General features: G+C 39.6%; 1 protein-coding gene across 1 annotated transcript in view; it reads right to left on the reverse strand.

The window, feature by feature from the left end:
- Positions 1–893: 893 nt before the first annotated feature.
- Positions 894–23182, reverse strand: part of LOC111320000 (MAM and LDL-receptor class A domain-containing protein 1-like) — a 52297-nt gene continuing 30008 nt past the window's right edge. The window contains exons 30-58 of the mRNA XM_088756575.1: positions 22050–22300; positions 21591–21690; positions 21154–21249; positions 20569–20807; positions 20137–20245; positions 17121–17303; positions 15739–15958; positions 15062–15201; positions 14519–14752; positions 13770–14032; positions 13130–13238; positions 12270–12614; positions 11770–11808; positions 11517–11634; positions 11289–11360; positions 11101–11172; positions 10669–10740; positions 10256–10327; positions 10050–10121; positions 9635–9706; positions 8075–8146; positions 7847–7918; positions 6070–7115; positions 4506–4714; positions 3837–4008; positions 3248–3308; positions 2582–2774; positions 2310–2492; positions 894–2084 (exon numbers count right to left, since the gene is read on the reverse strand). Coding sequence (XP_088612701.1) covers positions 1986–2084; positions 2310–2492; positions 2582–2774; positions 3248–3308; positions 3837–4008; positions 4506–4714; positions 6070–7115; positions 7847–7918; positions 8075–8146; positions 9635–9706; positions 10050–10121; positions 10256–10327; positions 10669–10740; positions 11101–11172; positions 11289–11360; positions 11517–11634; positions 11770–11808; positions 12270–12614; positions 13130–13238; positions 13770–14032; positions 14519–14752; positions 15062–15201; positions 15739–15958; positions 17121–17303; positions 20137–20245; positions 20569–20807; positions 21154–21249; positions 21591–21690; positions 22050–22300 — 4985 coding nt within the window. The 3' untranslated portion in view covers positions 894–1985. The remainder of the gene's footprint in view (positions 2085–2309; positions 2493–2581; positions 2775–3247; positions 3309–3836; positions 4009–4505; positions 4715–6069; positions 7116–7846; positions 7919–8074; positions 8147–9634; positions 9707–10049; positions 10122–10255; positions 10328–10668; positions 10741–11100; positions 11173–11288; positions 11361–11516; positions 11635–11769; positions 11809–12269; positions 12615–13129; positions 13239–13769; positions 14033–14518; positions 14753–15061; positions 15202–15738; positions 15959–17120; positions 17304–20136; positions 20246–20568; positions 20808–21153; positions 21250–21590; positions 21691–22049; positions 22301–23182) is intronic.

The raw sequence follows: 23182 nt of genomic DNA on the forward strand, positions 1-23182 counted from the left end.
ATCGAGTGAGTTTATGTTTTAGCAAGAAGGTATATGATGTTGTATAATTTGAATATATCAACAAAGTTGAAATGATAAATTGGCCACCGTTACGGTTATAAAAGCTGACGTTTCGAGGGTTAGCCCTTCGTCGGAGCGAATAGAGGAATTGTAGGTTGTGTGTGCTTTTAAAGGCAGAAAATGGAGCTACGTGATTGGTGATGTTGTATAAGCTGTATGTCGCAAATTTTTACAACTTTTTTTGTTGCTATATTTAGAGGATAGCAAGACATCTGTTTCTGCAAAGCGGATGTTGTCGTTGAAAGCCGGCCCTCTTTTCCCTACAACGGCTCACGGATGAAGGAAACCCAAAGTTTATAATATTTTAATAAGATCCATGCATCGAGAGTATTCGATGACCAGGAAAGGAACAAATGTTTTTTGTTTCACACATTGGTTTTCGCATAGTGAATTGGCTCAAATCCTAAAAAAAAAAAATAATAATCATAAGCCTAGTAGAGTAGAATAACTACATACAGAACAAATGTCAGTTTAATATTTTCAAACGGTGATAATTCAAAAGACGTATCGAATTTGTCGACTGAACTCAGCACAGATCAAACATGTTTTCAGGGGAAATTTTTCAGTTACACTTAATAGCTTAAAGCGTAATTTCCATTTTGTGTTCCAAAGAATAACTTGCTAATTTCAATTTTCTTGAACAATTAAAAAATACCACGAAACCACTCAAAGATAGATTTTTCCAGATAGATTTAATTCGACGCCTACAGGGAACGGGAATCTCTAATTTGGCTTCATTTCCTTCCAGACTTCGAATAAATATAACAGAAAAATAGAAACATATCGATCGTAGTTTCAACAAAAACATTAACTTCACACCATCACTCGAAAAATTTTCCTAGCTTTTTATTTGTGCAAATGACGGACTCTCAACTGAGGGGGAGGGGAGGAGAGGGGAGGGGAGGGGAGAGTGAGGGGAGGAAAAGGGGTGAGGAGGAGATTTCGGAGGCTTTGATTATGCTACGATAAAATTTACCTGATCCGATTCCCCCATAAGGCTTTGCAATATTCGTGTGATCCCCTATCATTGGCAGCCGATTTTCAATAGTCCTCAAACTTCTCCCCCCACCCCCCCCCCCCCGCCATCCAATAAAAATAATGAATGGTTCCCTCGTCACCATCATCATTATCATCATCATCTTTATTTAAACACGGTTAAACACATCAGGCATTAACAGTTTAATATGAAAGCTACAACTAGTTACGAAGAACTATGTATACTATGTATAAACTATGTATATTAGTCTAATTTAAAATATTACCAACTATTACAGAAGGTAAATTAAATTAAAGCCTGTTACATGAATGCGTGTCGGAATTAATTAACAATCGTCGGAAATTAGCCAGAGATGTTGCTTGCCTAGCAGCTGAGGGTAAGCTGTTCCAGAGAACCGCACCACTATAGTTTATAAGAGTTAGTGCGTGGCAAGCCGGAATAGCAAGCTTATTTTCAGAATCGCGCAAATTGTAAGATACGCAAAACACTTGTTAAGAGTAAGTGACACATTAGTTGCGGGGCTTCCACGCGCGCTTCGCGCGCGTGGCGCAGTGCCCCACACCCATGGAATATGGTCAACCTCTCGGTTGTCACGTGACTGACCGAGCGTACGTAAGGGAGGGGTGACTCAGGCGAGTCTTGGCAAATGCACATCTTTTATGTTATCATTAATATTACGAACTTGGGAGCTCCGCCTTTAGGCTTGGCTAAATCTATATGTTAGAGTGCATGGCAAAGAAGGACTCCATATTAGATGGATAGCTTATTAAAATCAGCTTTTATCTAATGAACACACAGTAGAGTCAGTAAATACGGTTTACAATAAAATACTTCAAAAATTTTCCATCTAGAGATAAGAGTTGCATTCAGTAAAATAATACTGTGCCAAGCTTTTTTCCATTTATAAATATGTCTCCCGGACTTCAACTCAATGCTGAATCTCCTCCAGCAACTCGCGGATGTTAGACGCCTTAGGTCCGTTATTTTCGGCTGTTTCCTCAAAACACAGGTTCATGATTTCATGCAGCTGAAAAAAAAGTCAAATTTAGTAAGGAGAGAAAAGCTACCTCTTTCAATTCGTTTTGAAGAAACAGAAAACATTATCGATATAATGGTCATTCTCTTCATGCCTATTTAATGGCTTTGAATCAGGCCATGTCTTGCCATCCAATACCAGACATTACCGGGAAGATTGTGGGCTCATTTCCTGATCAGCAGCTGGTTATCAAGCTGTCACTAGTAATAACCCTACCTGGGCGTATTCACTGGACCCATGACAGTGTCCTAATAGAGTGGCTATCAACTGTCCAAACTGCTCAATATCGTTGCTATGACAAATCTGCTTATAAGCTCCCCAGTTCACGGTAAACGAATTAGGCTTGCTCTTCTTTGACACTCGAGAAAATCCTCCCAGGACCGCTCTCAGGGGAAGAAGCTGAAAATAATCGATAGTACGTACTTTTGACCGAGTGATTCTAATTAGAATCTAATACGATTTCGCAAAAAGATGAAAAGTTTATTTACCCTTAAGGAATGAGCAATCAAAATGTTGCTTGTTGTGACGTTGTTATGCACCATCCCAAGTTCCTGTAGTCGTTCTATAGCGCTGATGACGTCACAGGCTATAGCACAAACCGCATCAAAATTAAGGACAGTTCCCTCGTCGCTAAGAAAATCTTGCAATGTTGAACTCGACACAAAATTGTAGCAAATCAATCTGAAACAAAAGGGGCATATATTTTGGAAATCATCACATACAACAAGCCCAGTTACGACTACTTTGTGTTCCTTCTTTCACTGTCCTACGAGTGTGGTGGGAAAGTAAACGCAATAGTTGTTTTTTGAACAGGAAGAGACTTGTAATGGCCGCGAAAGGCTGATCAATTTATTAGATCAGGTCAGGTCATTTCATGTTTCGAATGTCTTTTTCAGGGCTCAAAATTTAGACTGCTTCGGCATCAGGCTTGGTTTACTTTGCCCTGTGATAGTCTTAAAAGCTTGCGTCGCCTTCTCGACCAATCAGATACAAAACTAAAGCCAATCACGGCTTCGTTAACGCGTCTAACACGTCAAACCATTTAAGTTTAATTTTGTTCGAGCTTCTTGATGTTTTGGCCTCGCTCAAATGTTCCTGTGATGAATTTCTATGATAATTTTTAATTGTCTTTTAACATGAGAGCTGTTACTTACAGACTGTTCGATTGTAACTCGCGAATCTTCACTTTCCCGTGATCAATATCGTGGTCACGGGCTGCAAGGGAAAAATAGAAACAATACCTGAGCAAAGAAGGAATTCCTTAGAAGAAAGAAAAATGACTTAATAAAAATACTAGATGACTTGACAAACTCATTCAAGAACCCAGGCCTGCATATTTACAAAAAGGTTTCATTGAAAGGCTCAAATACTTTGTTAGCTGAAAAATTTTGTTGACAACAACGGCAAGAAGGTAAAATTAGCTACTTAAAAAATTTGAACTCATTTTGAGTGCATCTATTCTGGATCACGTGGGAATTATTTTTTTTCCTATCAAGTAATTTTCAAAATCCCTCAGGGTGACCCGGGGTCAAAGCGCTTCTGCCTTATATTCATGTAAGAATATTTAGCAGCAATCAATCATATCTGCACAGCAGGATATGAAAACACTTAAAAACAGTAGGAAAGTGTTTCTAATTCCTCGGAAATTTCGATACTCGTTAACTTTTCGTTTAACAGCAAATCATACTAGTAGTATATGATTCCGTTCAGAGGACAAAACACAAGGAGTTTTTATTCACTTGCCTGTGGAGTGCCAACGATAATTGAGAAGAAAAGGAAATTCTTTTCTCTCACTACACAGGCTCTTTGCCACATCAACTTCTCGAATCCAGTCTTCTTTGCATTCTGTGGCAAAGTATTTCAATAACACCATACTTGAAAAGTCTCGTCCCTCAGACCAAGCTACAGCATAACCCTGTAATAGCAAAGATTCATTGCGAAGGTTAAACCCATACCAGCCTAATGGCCCTTCCTTCCCTCCCCTCCCATCCAACAAGTCTTTAAGTTGAGTGAGTCTGTTGGTTCGCTGGTATTAAATTATACTCTTAAGTGTAAATCAGTTGCTCATGATCGTCAAATGTCCTGGCCAAGAACACGATGCAATGACTTTGGCAGGGCTCGAACTTAGCTTCTCCGGTTGGTGTTCAGTCCAATGCATGCTTTGAACACTATATCCCCAGCCAAATTGTTCAGACAGTCAGTGACTAACTCAGATAAAAGCCAAGTCTCAGATCCTAACTGAGATGAAATATTCGACCTTCCACAGACTGGTAATATACTCTGACCGATGAGCAACATTGAGAGTGATCGCACCTTAGGTAGCATGTCATATGTACTTGCATAGCTCCATAAATCTCTCCCCAACGATATTCAGGATTTGGTCTTCTGGTAAACATTATTTCACACACTTACAATGGCAGGTTTTCCAGCGGTGTCGTCTTTTAGAATATTCACTTCCTCAATCAGCTTCAGTTTAGAGTGCATCATGTGTTCACTATTGTGTTCACTATTGTCTCGTTCATGCTGTCCTGGTGAAGGCAAGGGACGTGGGAAAGCGATGATATCGGCGATCAGGGTGGCATCATGGGATGTTTTCATCAAATCCCCTGCCTGCCTCCGACCTTAGATGAATAAAAATAAATCATGCAAATACACGTTAGACTGCCACAGAAATACAAGGACTTACTCGCACACAGCACTGAAGAAGTACTCCTCGTTTAAAACAAGTTTTTCACATCTCGAATTTGATTGCATTCGAGATTTATCTTCAATTGTAGAAAATATGCGTTGCTTGACTTGTACTTTTCCATAAGATATCGAACGTACTCCTTGGAAGTAGTTCTCTTCAAAGTGCCCTTTTGAAAGGTTCTTTAAAGGGGAGATCAGGGCGGATCCAGAAATTTTTGATTGGGGGGGTCCAAACTTTGGTTCAGAAAGGACTGTTGGACTCTTTTGAGGCAAATTACTTCTCCCCCACACCCCACACCCCCTCCCACCAGTCGCGGTTGCACGTTATAATTCCTTGGCCGCTCACCGTTTACTTGGATTCATTAATTAAAAAAATCAGATAGTTAAAATACGATATACGATCCTGTCGATGTAAGAATTTCAGTCTCAAAGTTTTAAGCGTCAGGTCTGATAGGGGGTCCGGACCCCCCGGACTCACCCCTGGATCTGCCTCTGGAAATTCACCTTTTCGTGAGTTACTCCCCCCCAAGACCTTGGCAGGGACCTCAAGCAAACCATGATTGGCCATACTCTGCTAAAAACAATATGAAATCGCCAAAATTTATGTGGTCTGAGAACGGCGAATCATTTACATCTTTTTGTGGAATGCAAGGGTGTTCAATTTTAACTTAAAAATTATGCCGAAGATGAGGTCCAAAGGCATCTAGCCACCCACGAAATCATTATGGACGGTTTCCTCGTTGCTCCCGTTCTACATGCTTCTGGTCCCCAATATTTCTGAGAGGGACTCCAAAGATGATAACAACTGTGTCAGGCTCTGGGTTGAGAGGGTGAGGGGGGGGGAGGGTGCAAAAATAACAGGGGCCAAAAGTCCCAGTAGAAAAAGAAGGAACAAATGGTGCTTTCCTTATTCCTTTATTCGTCATTAGCCCATCCCCTCCAATTAAGTGCACTCAGCTCATCGATAACTGTCATTAGTATATACTAAAAAAGTGGATGGCGTTGAAGGCGCGCTCTGATTGGCTAGTCAAACTCCGAATATCCTTTGCTATTTACCTTCGAGCAATTCGGGAAAAAATGGCGTCCCGGTTTGCATCCGTGACAAGCGAAGAAATCACTCAAATTAACGACGGTGGTGTATAATATCTCACTGTTTTAGTATTTACTAAAACAACTATTCAGCTCAGTGTCGGTGGTTAGCGGTGGATATTTACCTCGTCGCTTCGCGGCTAGGTAAATATCCACCACTAACCACCTCCATTTCGGTGAATAGTTGTTCATTACTCACCTGGCATTCGCTCGTTCAATGTCTTCATTACAATACCAGTGATATGTTTTCCCTTTTTGGTTAAGCTTTGCTTTGCTCGTTGGGTGGAAAAAGTGTACAGGATTGGATTTATGGAGGAGTTGATAGGAAGAACAAACACTGCAATCCACACGTAGGCGATTTTGTTTGGATCCTCAAAATTCCCAGTTAGCGATAAAACACTGATTGTTATGATGGGCATCCAGCAGCAGAAGTCTGTCATCACGATGAAGGCAAGCCTCTTAGCCAGCTCGGATTCCTTTTTGAAATTCGTCGATCGCGCTGCACGTGCAGCACGCTTTACCGTCCAAAATATTGAGATATACGCCACGAGGATAAAGGCGAAAGAAATGAAGTTCAAACCCACAAAGAATGACACGGAGTATTCCCAGCCAGCCGGTGTGCCCTCAGAAAGCTGAAGCGGAAGGCAGACTGCAGAGCGACCATAGAAACTGAAATCACCACTTTTATCGTAAAAGTAATTTATTCCGGTGATAGGAATCACAGATATGACTATGCCAAACATCCATACACTCATGCAGGCGAAAACGGCCGCTTTGTAAGTAAGGCGCTTGAACTTGAATGGGAAGACGATACAGATAAGTCGGTCGATGGTGATGATGGTGAGAATCAGGACAGAAACTTCACTAGAGAGCATCGAAAGAGCTCCAATGACTTGACAGCCGATGCTAGATCTCCATTTAATGTCGTGCTTAAAGTATTCCCCTCGCCATCTTGAGTCCATGATGGCGATCGTTAATAGATACACGCCCATAAACAGATCAGCTACGGCCAGATTGGTCAGCAGACAAGACTGAACCCTGCTTTCTTCTTTATCAACGGTACGCCATATTATGACGAGGACGTTGCCAAGGAGCGCAAGTATTCCCAGAATCCAGATGCAGACCTGAACAGTTTCGTTTTTCATGAGGTCGTCGCAGCTCGAAAACTCGTTGATTGGAGAATCGCAGTCAACTCCTTCGATTGACTTTATGGCGTAGCAGCAGAAAATAAATCGGTCGAGTTTCCTGCGTAAAAGAAATACCACATGATAGGCATGATTGACAATTTTACCTCACTCCTCCCGAGGAGAAGTTTTTATTCAAATGTCGAAAGTAGTAAGGGAATGCAGTTGTTTTGCTTTTCGTTGCTTATTGATTGGTTCAGATTAATCCGTACACCCTCTCAACCAATGAAATGCACGATAATTTTCCGTACTTGATGCTGGTTGAAGTGTGTTCGTAAAGTTTTGTATGGGCTTGTAAAAGTAAGGAGTAATATCACTCATGTTTTTAAGAGTGATGATAATTTTTAACCTTACGACGAAACATGCGATTACTTGTTTATATTATTTAGGGCAAAATTTTGTTTCATTAGGAAGGTCAAAAACCATCTAATATGGTACTTAAAATAATAAGTAAATAAATACGTAAAATGAAGCTCCCCTTCAGGGGCTTGCCAGCCACAATGTCAACTAACTAAGTGCTTAAAAATCCCCACTGGCATGAGGCAGACCAGTGGGCTATTTACAGAGCGCAGCCGAGGAATTGAACTAGGAGCAACCGAGCACAAATCCAGTAAGTGACGGGGTGGAGGATTTGAGCCTGGGCCACCAGACTACAAGTCCAGCACCTTAACCACTCGGCCACGCCGCCTCCCCGTACTTCTAAATCTGATTGGGCGAAATTGGAAAGCGCTTTGTGAAATAGAGCAATTTCGAAGGTCAACAAGAGCAGAATGTTCATTGACAGATACTCACAAATACTTCAAGTTTTCTAGTTCACTAAATGCATCGGAAGGTACATCAGATAGCTTGTTTTTGTTTAGATACCTGTACCAATGGATAAAAAATAATTTACGTATTGACAAACTATTATTTTTCAAATCTAAGATTTGATTTAAGGCAGCTGTCAAGCTTACCACCTAGGAATTTTTTTACTTAAGTTTTTGTTATCGACATATAGCGATCAACAAACACTCTACTCACAAATATTCCAGTGATTTGAGTCCTTTGAAAGTTCCCTTCGTCACCGCTGTTAGCTCGTTCCCACTCAAATCTCTGAGGAAAAAAAGGGAAATTACTTCTGTCATAAGATTGATAATTCAAAGGTTTTGTGGAGGATCTGAATGGTCCTCACTTGAATTTTCTATCTTAATGGGCCATTTCGAGAAACGAAGTACACTGTTACATATGATGCACGATCCTCGCAGTAGATAGCGCTATTTAAGCAATAGCGAAAATCAGACCTGAAAAAAATCAGGCCTGTACGGGATTCGAACCACTGACCTCTGCGATACTAGTACAGCGCTCTACCAATTGAGCTAACAAGCCTTGTTATTGCTTAAATAGCAATTGCTTAAATAGCGCTATCTACTGCGAGGATCGTGCATCATATGTATCTAATACCGCAGTTCAAAATATATGAACTTCATATATTTCATTGTATCTGATTTATCACTTTCACGGGTTTATTACGAATCAACTTAACGGCCTGCTCCCAGTTGGCTTGTTAGCTCAATTGGTAGAGCGCTGCATTAGTATCGCAGAGGTCAGTGGTTCGAATCCCGTACAGGCCTGATTTTTTTTTTTTTTTTTTTTCAGGTCTGATTTTCGCTCTTGCTTAAATAGCGCTATCTACTGCGAGGATCGTGCATCATATGTATCTAATACCGCAGTTCAAAATATATGAACTTCATATGTTTCATTGTATCTGAAGTACACTGTACACAACAAAAATGTGTAGAGCCTCCAGGCATTCAAGGTGACTACGACCACAAAATTAATCGGCTAGCTATGTTATTTCCATTGATACCTTATCATTCAAACAGTGACAAAAAAATAAAATGCTGGTTTTATCATCGTGTGACCATTTATATCCTAACATCAGTATGCATATTTTCTATACTCTTCTCTATACTTTTCTTCTGTGATTGACAACAAGAATTTGGCTAACAATCAAAAGCTTCCTTGGTTTGTGATAATTTTCCTTTGTTCTCCTGACCTTAATGTGTGATTCAGGGGTGATATCAAGATTGTGAGAAGAAAGTAGATGCTTGTCACCCTCAAGTCAAATGGTTACACCACCTAACGTTTTACTTCCTGATGTGACTTATGTAAAACTGTCTCTGTCAATATTCATGTAAAATCAAGTACGCAGGAGAAAAGATTTAGATAACATCCAGCTGAAGGATGTTAGTTTGATGCAACCCAAAGCTCTTTTCAACTACCATACGTGGAAATATAGGAAGTACCAGTAACTTTATGGGCTTAGAGCCCTATTGTATACCATGAATCAAGGTAACAGTAGTGTAGATGTTGGATGAAAAGACAATCAATTCTATTTCTTTTTCTGATTATTTCACTGTTTGAATTTCAAAACTTATGATATCACGATGTTGAATGTAAACATAGCGAAAAAAATTTCGAGAGCAGTAAGTACATGGACTTTCGAGAAACGGGCCCCAGTGGGCAACCAATTATTCTTAGTTTTCACAACTGTTTGTTTCTTTCTCTAATGATGACCAATTTTTGGATTGCCATACTTACAACACTTTCAGCTTTGAAAGATCTTCAAACAGGCTGTCTGGTAATGTTTTGAGCTTGTTATCCTGAAGATACCTAATTGCACATGGCCAATCAAAAAATTAAACCATAATACATAACCTAATCGAAAAATAAGGAAAAGAAAACCCACGAAAATTTCGAATTTCCAATCTTGATCTATAAACAATTCCACGAAACTTTCTAATTTCCAATCTTGTTCTAAAAATAATTCCATTTCAGAAGTCTTCATAGGGTCTTCAGAGTGTCACAACGGACAAAAACTAAACCCCATTAATCTGTACACGGACCCCTAAAATTACTTAATAAGGATTTCGACACATCACAAACAGTCTATATTTATTTCAAATTAAGTCACGGGAAACACTACCTAAAATATATGAAGGATAACAATACTTACAGATGGGTCATGGTGCTTTTGTTTTCAAAAACACCATATTCCACTCTCTCAATCTGGTTTGAACGCAAGCCTCTGAGAGCAAATATGAAATTTTAATTTAGGCCATCTCCACTTAAGGTTGTTGAAGATATTTTGAAAGCTTCAAATGAGAAATAGACTATTGCAAATTTAATTGGGTCACTTGTAGTTTAGAAGTTAATACTTACAAAACCTTTATTCTAAAAAGTCCATCCAACATTCCTTTTACTACTTTGCGAAGACGGTTTTTCCCTAAATCTCTGAAGTAAATCAATAAATTTCACTGAGTTTAAATTGTGTAAAATGAAGTGGAATGAAGTCTGATGACCCAATCAAGGACACTCAGTTTTTAGTCGTGTTGAAAGAAGTGCGAGTTGTCGATGTATAAACTCTGTGATTGCTCGGGTAAATTTGCGCCGCCATTTTAGAGAATAGGATGCGTAATAAGAACAAGTATGCAAGCGTCAGTCGTTTACACACTATCGAGCTCAATGGAAAATCGTTCAACTACACCCACTATGACTTCCCGCCTTTGATTAAAATCGATCCATGGTGACAAACCTGTGATGAGGGTCGGCCTTTAAGGTACCCAAATACTTACAGAACGCGTAATTTAGGAAGTTCAAGAAAGACTCCGTTGAGAAGGGATTGTAAGAAGTTGAAGTTCAGTCTCCTGGAACAAAAAGTACAGCGTTAAATTTAATGAACATATAACTGATAACAGCCTTAAAGCGACTCTCTTCTGACAGCTAAATAGATATACACGACCGTAGAGGGTTTCGCTTTTGTCACCATTGGGCAAGCAAATGTGCCCAGATGTTACCATTTGGATCTGAAATGGGATAGCAGCTTTTAAAACCCTCTTGGATATCAGATCACAGCATCTCCACCTTATTTTCTTGGTTTATGCAAGTGTAAAGACAAAAAAGACCGTATTATGCGGTTTTCCCAATCGAGGACTGCAGTGTTTAAATGAAGAAACAACTCACTCGGCAAAAAAAATTACCCTTAAAATGTCGTGATGCATACTAACATAGTTTTGACGGATGAGACATTTTGAAAGCAGTTTTCTCTGAGGCGAAGCAGAATATTGAAGCTCAAGTCTCTAGAAAAAAAAGTAATCAGCTCGTTAAGTTCCCCAGCCAGTTCACCTAACTCTATAGCAGAAATCTTGATGCAGATTTTTAATTCTTTTAATCAACAAATGTAAAGTTTACTCACATATATTCTAGCTTGTCGAGATTTGCAAAGGCCTTTTCTTGTAACTGACGTATCCGATTTTTCTGGAAAAACCTTGAAAGAAATATTAAACTTGCAGTAAACAAGAATAGAAATTCTAATCATCACAAACCAACAGAGCAGCTAGCTAACAAAGAAAAGGAAAACAATGTGGATATGTCAATGATGAAGTTGAAAAACAACAAAACTATTAAGTTTTTCATGGCTTACACAGCTCGAGTATTAGGGGGGAGATTAGCTGGAATACTGAGCAAGTCTACTCCAGTTACAAGAATCCCTTTGTCTTTGCCTTCACCGAAATCTTCACATTTGCAGCTCGATGGACAACCTAAAAACAAGAGAAAACAATACTATCATTCAGACTACAGCTGACAACTAACGTCCAAATCTGGGATGATAGGAAAACGCGCAAACAGTAAATCAGAGGCATAAAATTAGAGCACGAGACCCAAAGATTGTTTACTTTGCCGACGTGAACAGGATGGTTCGTCATTGTCCTTGGCTGGAAAAAGAAAAGAAGAGCTCTTAAATACCCCCATAAAAGAGTACTGGAAAGAAATAAAAGGACTCAAAGACGTTAGTCAAGAATACTGTGAATGGAGTACTACTGGTAACCTTGATCAGAAGTTTAATGCATAATAAAAGACTTGTCTCTTTTAAATGCACTCAGAACAGAATATACTTATATTCAAAAATCCTGAATTGGTTTTCTTTGGTATTTCGCATTTTTTTCAACCAAAGAAAGGTATATCATGGATGGCATTCATTAGATTTGGGCAAATTTTCTAAATACAAAATAATGAATCGTATTTGACACCCTAGGGGATTTCTTAACAGCCTTCTTCCACCCATAAATGAGCCCTATCTCCAGCATGGAGACCACACCTTAAGTGCTGAACAATAAAGCAGAATGAAAAAAGGAATCATGACAAAAACGCAATAAACTTTGTGATTTTCATTTACCTGAAACAGAATGATACAAGGCCTTTAATCTGGCCACAGGTAAATTTCCGTGACAGCTCAGAAAAACTGTTAAATGATTCGACGAAGATAAGAAAACTGGAGGAAACAGAAAGCCGCAGAATTTGCCCAACGAGGGTCCAGTTTTTTCGCTACCATCAAAAACTTCCACAAAACATTTATCACATGTGGGGTGTTCTCTGAGTCTGAATTCTTGGAACTTCAAGTGGATTATATGACGTTGTGGGACGGTTATGAGCCATCTGCAAAGAATGTCATCAGGAGAATGTCCCGGATATAAAGGAGAGAAGAAATATCCCGACTTGTTAGTCAGTCTTTCGTTACAGGCTGAAACAGGATGAAAGAACTGTTAGTTGCTGAGACAAAATGGAGCTGGTATGTTTCTTATAACAAAAGGACAGTCTGTAAATATTGTGGCCAATCAGGTAGTTATTGAAAACCCCTTCCACATTCAAGAAAAAATTGAACATATTTTGTTTAAACGTGCGATTGCGAAGCGAAGAGGAGGACCAACGTTACATTCAACCAATCTGTGATGCTAGGTTCGGGAATAAAACTAAGAAACCGCTGAAGGGAGGTAATTTATCCTTCAAAAAGTCGATATGGCAAAGATGGAAGGTGATGCTTTTGTCAATTTGTGTCAATTTTGTAAAAGGCGACGTCCGTTAGTCCTCTTTTATCCTCCGAAAAGTCGATAAGGCAAAGATGGAAAGTGGCGCTTTTGTTCATTTGTCAGTTTGTGCAGTTTTTCAAGAGTGTAATTTTCATCCCTTTCCAAAAGCTTTCTCCACAATGTGAATGCGGTTTAGTGCCGTTAAGGAATGTTTCTACTTAAACCATACCTTGTTTAGCTGATAAGGGTTTGTGTTGGCAAAGGTTTCCCTCCTCAATGTACAATCCTGCCAATGCTATCAAGTCTTCCCTTGTCTCTGTTTTTCCTTCTATTAGCACCTGTTTATTGTATCAGACGATAGCAAAAAAAGGAAGAAAAATATGTAACAAAAAAAACTCATATTAATGGTCGATCACTGTAACTCGTCATCCCCGAAAAGCTAAAATAAGTGGACATGAAAATGGAGAAAATTGCATAAACAAAGAACTTTACGCCACGCTACGGAATTGTTTTTTGAGGAGAACTATCGTTCTGGCTCCGGTTGTTCGAAGGATAGATAATGCTATTCACTGGATAAAATCTCTATCCGGTGGATAGCGCAGTACGTTTTGTTAACGCTTATCCGCTGGATAGCGATTTATCCGTTGGATAGTGTTATCCGCTCTTTGAACAACTGGGCCCTGTTGGAAAGCTTTATTCGAAGTAAAATACAATGGAAAGCTGCGGGTAATGAGCAACTGGTTAAGTTTTTCTAATACTTTTCTATGCTTAAAACCTGGAAACCCTTTTTTTTTTTTTATACCGCGAACACAAACATTTATCCCTTCTGAGCAGAATTTGCTTCTAACATAATATCCCGAGACACTTGCCTGAAACTCAGAAAGAGAATTCAAAGGAACTTGTCCGTAAAGCCAGTTCTTGCCGGTGTTGCTTCCTGAAATCCAGATTGGAATTTTACGGTAGGTTTTTGTCTTCTGGTAAATTGTAAGTGTCTTCTTCCCAGGTCCCCGGAACATGTAACGAAACTTTAGGCACTCACTAGGCCAGTCATGTGATCTATTGTATAGCGGACTCATGAGAACAGCCAACTGGGTAAAGTGGATGACGTTGGTGTCCACGACAAGTCGGCCACCTGGATCAGAGATAAAATTGAACGCATTTTATTTACATAAGATCATCGTAAACTCTATCGATAAATGACCAAGAAACAAAGAACATTTAGCAACATGTTGAGCGAACCAACAAAACATCAAATTTCAAGAGCCATCATAGGAGAAAGTTAATTAAATTGCGACATTGATGCAGCGGTTCCTGGCTCAGAGTCGAGCATGGTTCCAGATTTCTTCCCTTCACTAATTTCTCTCAATCAGCTGTAGAACTAAAGCCTTTCCCGACATGGATTAAGAACAAAAGTTTTTTCGGATTATGGTGTAACCGGGTAAATGAGAATTGGATTTGCAAAGTGATAAATTACAACTTTTTCGCTCGTTTCTTCTTGTGGTTTCGCAGCTCAGTTTCAAAACTCCCTTAAACAGCCAAAAGGATCTTTTCATACTCAAAGTTTAGAGCAATAAATTAAGGACCGATTGCAATCAAATTCTCGTCACTGGGAACTTGCCTCCTCTATCACTGCAGGTTGGAAACAATTTTACTTCCACTTCTTTCTGCAACCCTTCTCTGACTGTATTCCAGGCCTTCATGTCACCCTCTTCGCTGTCACATCCAAATGACATGCGCAGTATCTCCTCGACTGGCATTGGGTGACCCCACAGATTGAAACCACTCAGTACACCCGAAGCAATTGACGCATTGTCGCTGGGATTTCTGAAACCAATGGTCATGGTTCCTACCCCTGTGTGCAACAGGTTAAGAAATTGTAGCAATTTTGTTACAACACTTAAATTTTCTGAAAAAAATTATGTCATCATCCGGAAGTTCGATAACTCACGAATTTAACTCTCAGCTTAATTTGTGATCGCAGAAGTTAATTGTACCTCGGCGATCTCGTTTAAAATCAGCCATCTATTACGATAAATTGAAGATGGTCTAGTTAGAAAGTAACAGTGGAAAAATGCAAAGCAAAATCAACCAGACGCTAAGAAAAACAACACTTTCGCTGAAGCCACTCGGCAAATTTCAATAATTTCTCTACAAAAGGTACCTTCGATCGACTTCAAATCAAATTCAAATGAACTGTATCTTCTCTCGCCGTCTTTGAACACCTGCGTGAGCCCCTTACGATTATTCCACAATACACACACGTGGTGCCACATGTCATCTGTTACGCTCATCGGTATTTTCCTATGAATAAAATTTAATGATAATCAGGCATTCAATTTCATCTATTCATCCATCCATTCATCCATATGGTGGCATGGGCCACTCACTAAGTTACAATAGTAAGTGCATTCCAGGATGTATTATCATTAGAAATTGTTAATTCTCCTTTACGCCCTCTTACCCAAACTGGTTCTCGAAAAATTAGGAATCTTAAGCAGTCTCAGCTGTGGTGCCGACGAAAAGAGAAGCTAAGAAATGAATCCAGTTGAATTTGAACGAATGGTAGCACTGACTGCTTTTAAGAATAGAATAGAAACTTGATTTATTTGCTTTTGGTGTTCCACTTTTCTGACTCCTGAAGAATTAGCGGTATCCCGTTGTTGTTCTGTAGAGGACGGCCACGAAATGAAAACCACCCGCAGAGCTATATTTCGGCTCGTCAAACTTTTAGTTTGGTCGTGCCTCGTCCTCGTTGACCTTGCTTATGCAGTTTGCTTAAATTCTCTTTTATGCACCTTCCAAGGGAACAATGAATGAATTGAATATTCTGTTTCCTACCTCCCCTTGTTTTCCATTTGTAATACAAAAGTGTCGTTACTGACGTAGCATCCCAGTTGCGGCGACTCGCCTTGCTCCCTGGAGACTTTATATTCGATGAAAAAACCACCATGAGAGGTCTTTAACCAAAAGCAGAGCGTAAAACCCTTGTGGAGAGATAAACTTTCCGAGAACGACACATAGCCAAGATCATTATCAGGAAGATGAATCGCGTCGTTTCCTGGATCAAGAATTCATGTAATGTTGAAAAAAAATTTCCTGTTAATTATATAGCAAACCATATACAGCTGAGACTTTGATAGAGGATGCAGTGACAAGACAGATCCATTTTCAACCTCCATTTAATAAATTTTCATTTCAGAGGGGAAGTATGAGGATTACGGGAAACCTTTTTCCTGAATGTGCTCGGAAGCTTGCGCGCTGAAACAAAATTAGAGTCGGACCTTCCTTTGCGACTGCCTCTCGTTAATGAACACCTCTCGTTAGCGACCACTTTTTCAAAATACAAAAAGTTTCCAAGTTCGATCCCAATAAATGGAACCTCTCGTAAGTGACCACCTCTCGTGATCGACCTCTCTTAGAGATTCTCAACCTCCCGTAGGAGACCACTTGACAGACAATCCGTTTTTCTCTCACAAGCGGAAACTGAAAATTGTTTCAACATATGTTGTTAAAGTAGAGCCACCTGAAGTGCTACCCGAAATGGCTTTACCGCGTGAATTTTTGCTTGTGTTCGGTTCCCACAGAAATTTAGACAGCACCCCTTAGAATAACAAACCAACCAAGTTTATTTAACGAGAATTGTCCCAAACACGCTGTATTAAATAATATGTGAGATACAAAATAATCGCCATAGATCATAAGTTCTTTTTTTTTTTTTTTTTTTTTGCCGGAAAGTGTCCGGTCACCATATGAAAATTACTCGAGATATGGAACCCGGTAAGCGACCACCTTCCCTAAGAGATCACCTAGACTCGAAATTTCGGATGGTCGCTTGCGAGAGGTTCAACCGTATTTGTGTCGCCGAGAACAATAAAATTCAGAAACGTACAAACTAATTAAGTCATGCGCTATAAATATTACGGTCAAACTCACATGATAATAAGGATATCAAGTGTCAGAGTAGTTTAGGCCCTTGGGTTTCACATTTGAGGATTCCAGTTCTAAATCTTACAGTCATTTACTCAATTGGGTTCTTCTTTTGAAATCCCTGCGCTAAACGACTTGGCAGCGCATTACGATTGTAGCTGAGATTTTCTTTTAAAAAGTTAGTTTTGAATTTCCAGTTCATGAGTTTAATTTCCCCAAACAGCAAAGAAGAAAGTTATAGAAATGTACGATGAATGAATTTTTTTCATGTAATATATCAAAAATTTACCCACCAAAACCATTGGAGTGAACAGAGTCGCCAACACCGCCCTGTTTGTCATTACCAGTATCACCACTGTCGTTCTGATAGATATAGTCAAGCTCCTTGTTCTTGAGACCCTTCCAGCCATGAATACTTTTCCATCCACACCAGTCTTGCGATATGTCACATGGACTGTCATCTAATTGATTTAACACTGGATCAACAACAACAACAACAACATTTATTTAAACACGATAAAAATTACAGCGGAGCTGATGTGGTCGTGTATTTAATAATCAACCTAATTATCCTAATTAACCTAATATGGTCGTGTATATATAAATTAACCTACTTAATTAATTAACCTTGATTTAAAATCAACCTAATTGACCTAATATCGAATATTTAAAAATTAACCCAATTAATTAAAAATCAATTAAAATATTATTCATCTATAAATTTAACTAAGCGTATGAGGTTTTGTGTTTTAGAAAATTTTTAAATAAGCTTTTTCTTGAAATTGCACGCGTATGATTGTCAAGAGAATTCCATAGAGATGCGGCTTTGTAACAGGTGGACTTGCGAAGAACTTCAGTGTTTGGTTTTGGTAATAAAAAGGTCAATTTCCTACGCAAGTTATAGATGCACTCATATTTCGTAAACAGCTTCATAATGGGAGCGGGTAAAAAGTTATAGAAACAGTTATGTGCCAAGATAAGTAATCTATGTTCGTATAAATTTTTAACAGTGCGCCACTTGCATTGGGCTAAGATAAAATCACTTGGTGTGTACCAATTGAGGCCGTAGATGATCTTTGCGGCACGTACATGTATTCTCTCCAGCTCATCAAAGAGCGATTTGCCGCAGGAACCCCATACAATCAACCCATAGGTAACAGATGGTAGAATTACTTTGAAATAAAATTCAGCTCTCGCTGTAGTAGGTAAGAAATATAAGGACTTGAGAAGGTTCAACTTTTGTGAAAAGGATTTAATCGTATTAACTCTTTTACGTGAGCGTTCCAATTAAGGTCACTATCAACTTCTACTCCTAAACACCCAGATGATTTAACTTGAGTGACCACACTGTTCCCCAATATCACTGGTTGCAGCGGCCCAACAAACCGGTCACGCATTAAAATCACATACTCGGTTTCACAAGGGTGGGGTATGAGGCGGTTAAGGAAGCACCAGTCATACAACTTCTGAAGGATAACGTTCAAGACAACAGCAACCATATAAGGAGAAGACGCAGCCGCGTAAATCGTAGTGTCATCAGCATAAATGTGAATTTCACCATCACAATCCCCAACTATATCAGGCAAATCGTTGCAAAACAACGAAATCAAGGTAGGAGGTCGCTTGATCCTTGTTTGGACTGATGCATGTACAAACATGTGGTCCGAGACTCCAAGCTCGATTGTTCTGGTGCTCTTTATCAGGTTACGCTTGCTGCTTATTACCGGTCAATCCGAGTTGACGTATCACTTGTTACCCTAGTTACCCTAGTTGGTTTATCATCGATAACCGTGTGGTCAAAGTGAGATAACAAATCCTGTCATTTTTGGCCAGAAGTGGAGGAAATTGAACCGTCAGTGAAACAAGTACTATCGCAATTTAAGTCGCCAATGATAACTACATTGCAGTGTTTAATCCAGAGTTTCTCGAGTATGACCTGAAGTCTATCAAAGATAAACATCCACCGCCGATGGTGTTAGCGTCTCTGTCCCTTCGGATAATCTTGTAGTTATCAATCTCGAGTTGACGATCGATTGGAAATTTTCCGATCCAAGTGAGTTTCAGTAATCGCAAGAATATCAAAACGGCAGACGTGCAGCAATATTTTTGTCTCGTCGACCTTATTCCTAAGGCTGCGGATATTAATGTTGAAGTTGAAGTTCATTTATTTGTTTAAGCAGGTTGATTAATTGGCAGCTATAATAGCTGATGTGGACCTGCTGTCCTAACCCACCCATCCCACCCCAGGGGAGGACATCCATCACACAGTAATCTCGTGTGTGGGAAATTAACGTCTCCTGCCCCAACCCTGCAGGAGACGGGACCTCCATTTATTCGTCCCTATCCGAAAAGACTAGAATATCTAACCATTTCTTGATGTTATAGAAAGGTAGCAAATTCTTCTCAATTATTTTAAGACCTTGAGTGTTGGTCCAGCCGGGGCTCGAACCCTCGACCTCCCGCACTACAGTCCAGCGCTCTATCCATTGAGCTAACCGGGAGGCGGTTTGTGTGCTATGTGTGGTTTGTGTAATGTGTGCTACACTTAGGTTTAATGCCTGGTACACAGACCTTGCGAAGTCCTGCAGATAATTTCCCGTTTGGTCAATCACGCTTTGCCATCCGGGGTTGGTTTCAACATCGCCCGAAAGAAGTAAAAGCTGTTTGGTCGTCATCGTATTAGCGTAATATAAAATTCCGTTGTTAGAGAATTTACGCTTGCACTTGCTATTGCTTAAGATGGAAATATGATGGAACAATGAATTGGCAGGTTAAAAAAATGCAGGAGCAGGTTTAAACAACAACTGAACTATGATTGATAAAAGCCTTCCACATAAGCCTGCATTCCCATTAGGTTATTTTCAACGGCTCTCCTTGGAAAAATGCGAGTGTGGAGGTGAAAAGAAGAAAACTGTTTCAGTTTCTCTATTCTAATGCAGCTTTGGGCGTGACAAATGTTCCCAAAATATTATGGCCTTCCTCCTTTCGCCATCTAACCCTAAAATCTGAATATTCATTCCCCTTAATGAATGACGCATATTTCTTGAAAATTTAAGTCTTATGTGGGGATTGAAAGCTTTAATCTGTTTATTCAATTGGAATAATAGGACCATTGAGGTTTAAGTACAATTACATTAATCTTATTCATATTCTGCACAGCACATCCACGAGTTCACCATGGTGTCACATTGATTAGTTAGTCATGGGATTAAGAGGTTAATGGGCACAGCGAATGCCTGCGACGTAAAAACAGAACGTGACACGAAGTTCAGTTTACTATGAATACGTAACATCTAGCATAACCCTTACCTTTACCAGCACTCCAAGGAATCAGTTTGCAGGGTTCTTTGGTGAAAGAAACATTATCAATGGCCAGAAATGGTCCATGAGTGAATTTGCTGACACCAACAAAATGAATCTGTGGTAGGTTATAAAAAGGCAAACATGATAAGCTCAGGCATGTACAAGCACGAGAAGATAGGTTTTATTGGAAAAAGGAATGTTCGAGTTTAACCCACTCTAGTTCCAGGAACGCCGTCTAAGAACACCGTCTTAGAAGATACTACGACATCGTTAAATCGTAACCACGTTAGGAGTTTTTCTCCTTCGCAGCATTTGTGTGGTCTGGAAGTTCTCTCACGTCACACCTGTTGTTAGTAGGGTAAACAACGAGTTTTCTTCACGAGCTTGACGTTGCGTGGCGAGACCTAACAAAAGGCTGCGAAGGAGAGTATTAACTACCTGAATTTGAATTGAATTGACCGGTATTGGAAGCTGTGTGTAACGCCACATATTAGTTGCCTCTTCTTCATGAAAAAGACGTTGAGTTTTGTTCGTCTTTGTGTTGTTTAATAACACAGTTAACGAAGCCCTGCGCCAGAAACGAAGGCACTTCCATTCATAAGCAATGCTGTTGATGATGGGAGACGAGAGAAAACCTGGAAGTTCTGATGCTTCAGCCGGTAGAGAGACGTATTCTACTGACAAAAAAATACGGCTTCGTGTTAAGGAGTGATCTGCTTTGGATACCATATGATTTTGTCGCCGACATTAAAAAGTATACGTGAAATCATAGTGGGGACTGCATTTTAAGGTTCCAAAGAATATCCTAACTTCCTAAAGGAAAAATCGTTTTGAAATATGCCAAAAAGTGCATCCCTGGACGGCGCCATTTTGAAACTTGACAAAGGTTATTACATCACTTAAAAAAATTGTTTTAAAAATTCTGTATTTACTCTTGCAATTATGGGGAAAGGGAAAGCAAACGACCGTTATCGGTGATAAAGCATTACTTTGTTATCGCCAACTGACGATCAAACAGCTTACCTCGCTTTCCCATTCCCGCCAAATGAGTATTCAGAACCCATCCATCATGAACGTACCAATCGCACCTACTCTCTTCATCATAGAAATCTGGACTCGCTGAAGACGAAGCATAAAAAGCAATAGGTTGTAGACGCAACTTGTGCTTCTTTTTGGTCCTAATACTGACGATAATGGACGGGAAAACAGAGAGAAATCGTGGTAAATCCTGTTAACTTGTCTTGAAGCCTTTCTTTCTCTTTGGATCACTTTCAATCACCTTAAGCTCCGACGAAAGGGCTAACGCTCGAAACGTCAGCTTTTGAAATCGTTACGGTGGCCAATTCACCATTTCAACTTTGTTGTTATATCCAAATTATTTCGTTACCCCCACCGACGCAGCCCCAAACAGTTTCTTTAGAAACTATCAGCCTTTATTAATTAAAATTAAATATGCTTACTTTGTTTGAAGATTTTCTCACATGTTCCGTCCAATAGCGTGAAATCATCCACTGCAATATCACCTTTACTTCCAGTACCAACTGTTCCTTCTAGTACAAACTGAAAATAGCAATCTTGATATAAAAAAAATTGACCTCTACAATGCTTAAATGCGTATTTTGCAATACTTTGTGAAATGCGTCAGATTTTAAACCTTGTACTTTTAGAAAATATGTGATTAAGTAAATGAAGATACAATGCACTCTTTTAAAGGCCCTTGTAAAACAGACCATTCTAAAAAGGAGCTCAAATTTAAAACATCTACATTGAAAGAGCGTGACTTTCGTTCGGCCAGCAGCTTCTGAAAGAGAGTGCACTGTGGATTACGCATTTTTAGATCATTTCATCGTCTTCTTGTATGACTGAATCATGTAAATCAATTATATAGATTCAAGTCTACTGGAAAATTGGATACTTACCTTATACCAACGGGTGCTATTCAGAGCCGTCTGACCATATCGCCAACGATTTCCCTGATCTCCCGACACCATCCAAACAAGCGTTTCTGATTGGTTAGTTTTAAGGTAAATACTCAGATTACCGATGTGCGACCCGTGCATGTGATACCAGAACTTAACGCAGACTGTCTCATTAGGTTCCATCCAGTCGCTTAGCAATCTCGCCTCGTCTCCAGAGTTTCTTTGAGAAGCTTCAATATAGATATAAGAACCTGCAAAAAGACATCGCGCGTCTATTTTTTTTTTGCCCATTTCGTGATCCAAATTCTGACCCTAATGAACGAAATGGCTGGGTTTTAGAGCGCTCTCCAATTAAGTGTCGTTAAATCAAACCGAAGGGGATTTCAGCAGCCAATTAAAGCAAAAGAAAATACCCTTAAGTTCTAATGTGAAATCGAGGTGAGACAAGCAAGCTCCCTTACGCACAGCTAACCAAATCGTGTGTGTTTTTCAGTTAGCAACTCTTTAGTTAATAGGGTGGCACGAGTTTTTGAGACCAGTCACAGAGTGATATCAGCAAAAGCATTGTAGTTTTAAGGTAAATACTCAGATTACCGATGTGCTTTTGAGACCAGTCACGGAGTGATATCAGCAAAAGCATTTTAGTTTTAAGGTAAATACTCAGATTACCGATGTGCGACCCGTGCATGTGATACCAGAACTTAACGCAGACTGTCTCGTTAGGTTCCATCCAGTCGCTTAGCAATCTCGCCTCGTCTCCAAAGTTTCTTCGAGAAGCTTCAATATAGATATAAGAACCTGCAAAAAGACTTCGCGCGTCTATTTTTTTGTTTTGCCTTTTTGATCCAAATTCTGACCCTGATGAGGTGGCTGGGTTTTAGGGCGCTCTTCGGTTAAGTGTCGTAAAACCAAACCCAAAGGGATTTCAAAAGCCAATTAAAACAAAGGAAAATACCCTTAAGTTCTAATGAGAATTCGAGGTGAGACAAGCATGCTGCCTTAAGCGCAGGTAACAAATCGTGTGTGGTTTTAGTTATGCATCTCATTGGTTAATAAGGTGGCGCGAGTTTTCGTGACCAGTCACAGAACGATATCAGCAAAAGTATTGTAGTCCTAGATTACTTTAAAATTGG

Source organism: Stylophora pistillata, chromosome 4, assembly GCF_964205215.1.
Source record: "Stylophora pistillata chromosome 4, jaStyPist1.2, whole genome shotgun sequence".
Lineage (NCBI taxonomy): Eukaryota > Metazoa > Cnidaria > Anthozoa > Scleractinia > Pocilloporidae > Stylophora > Stylophora pistillata.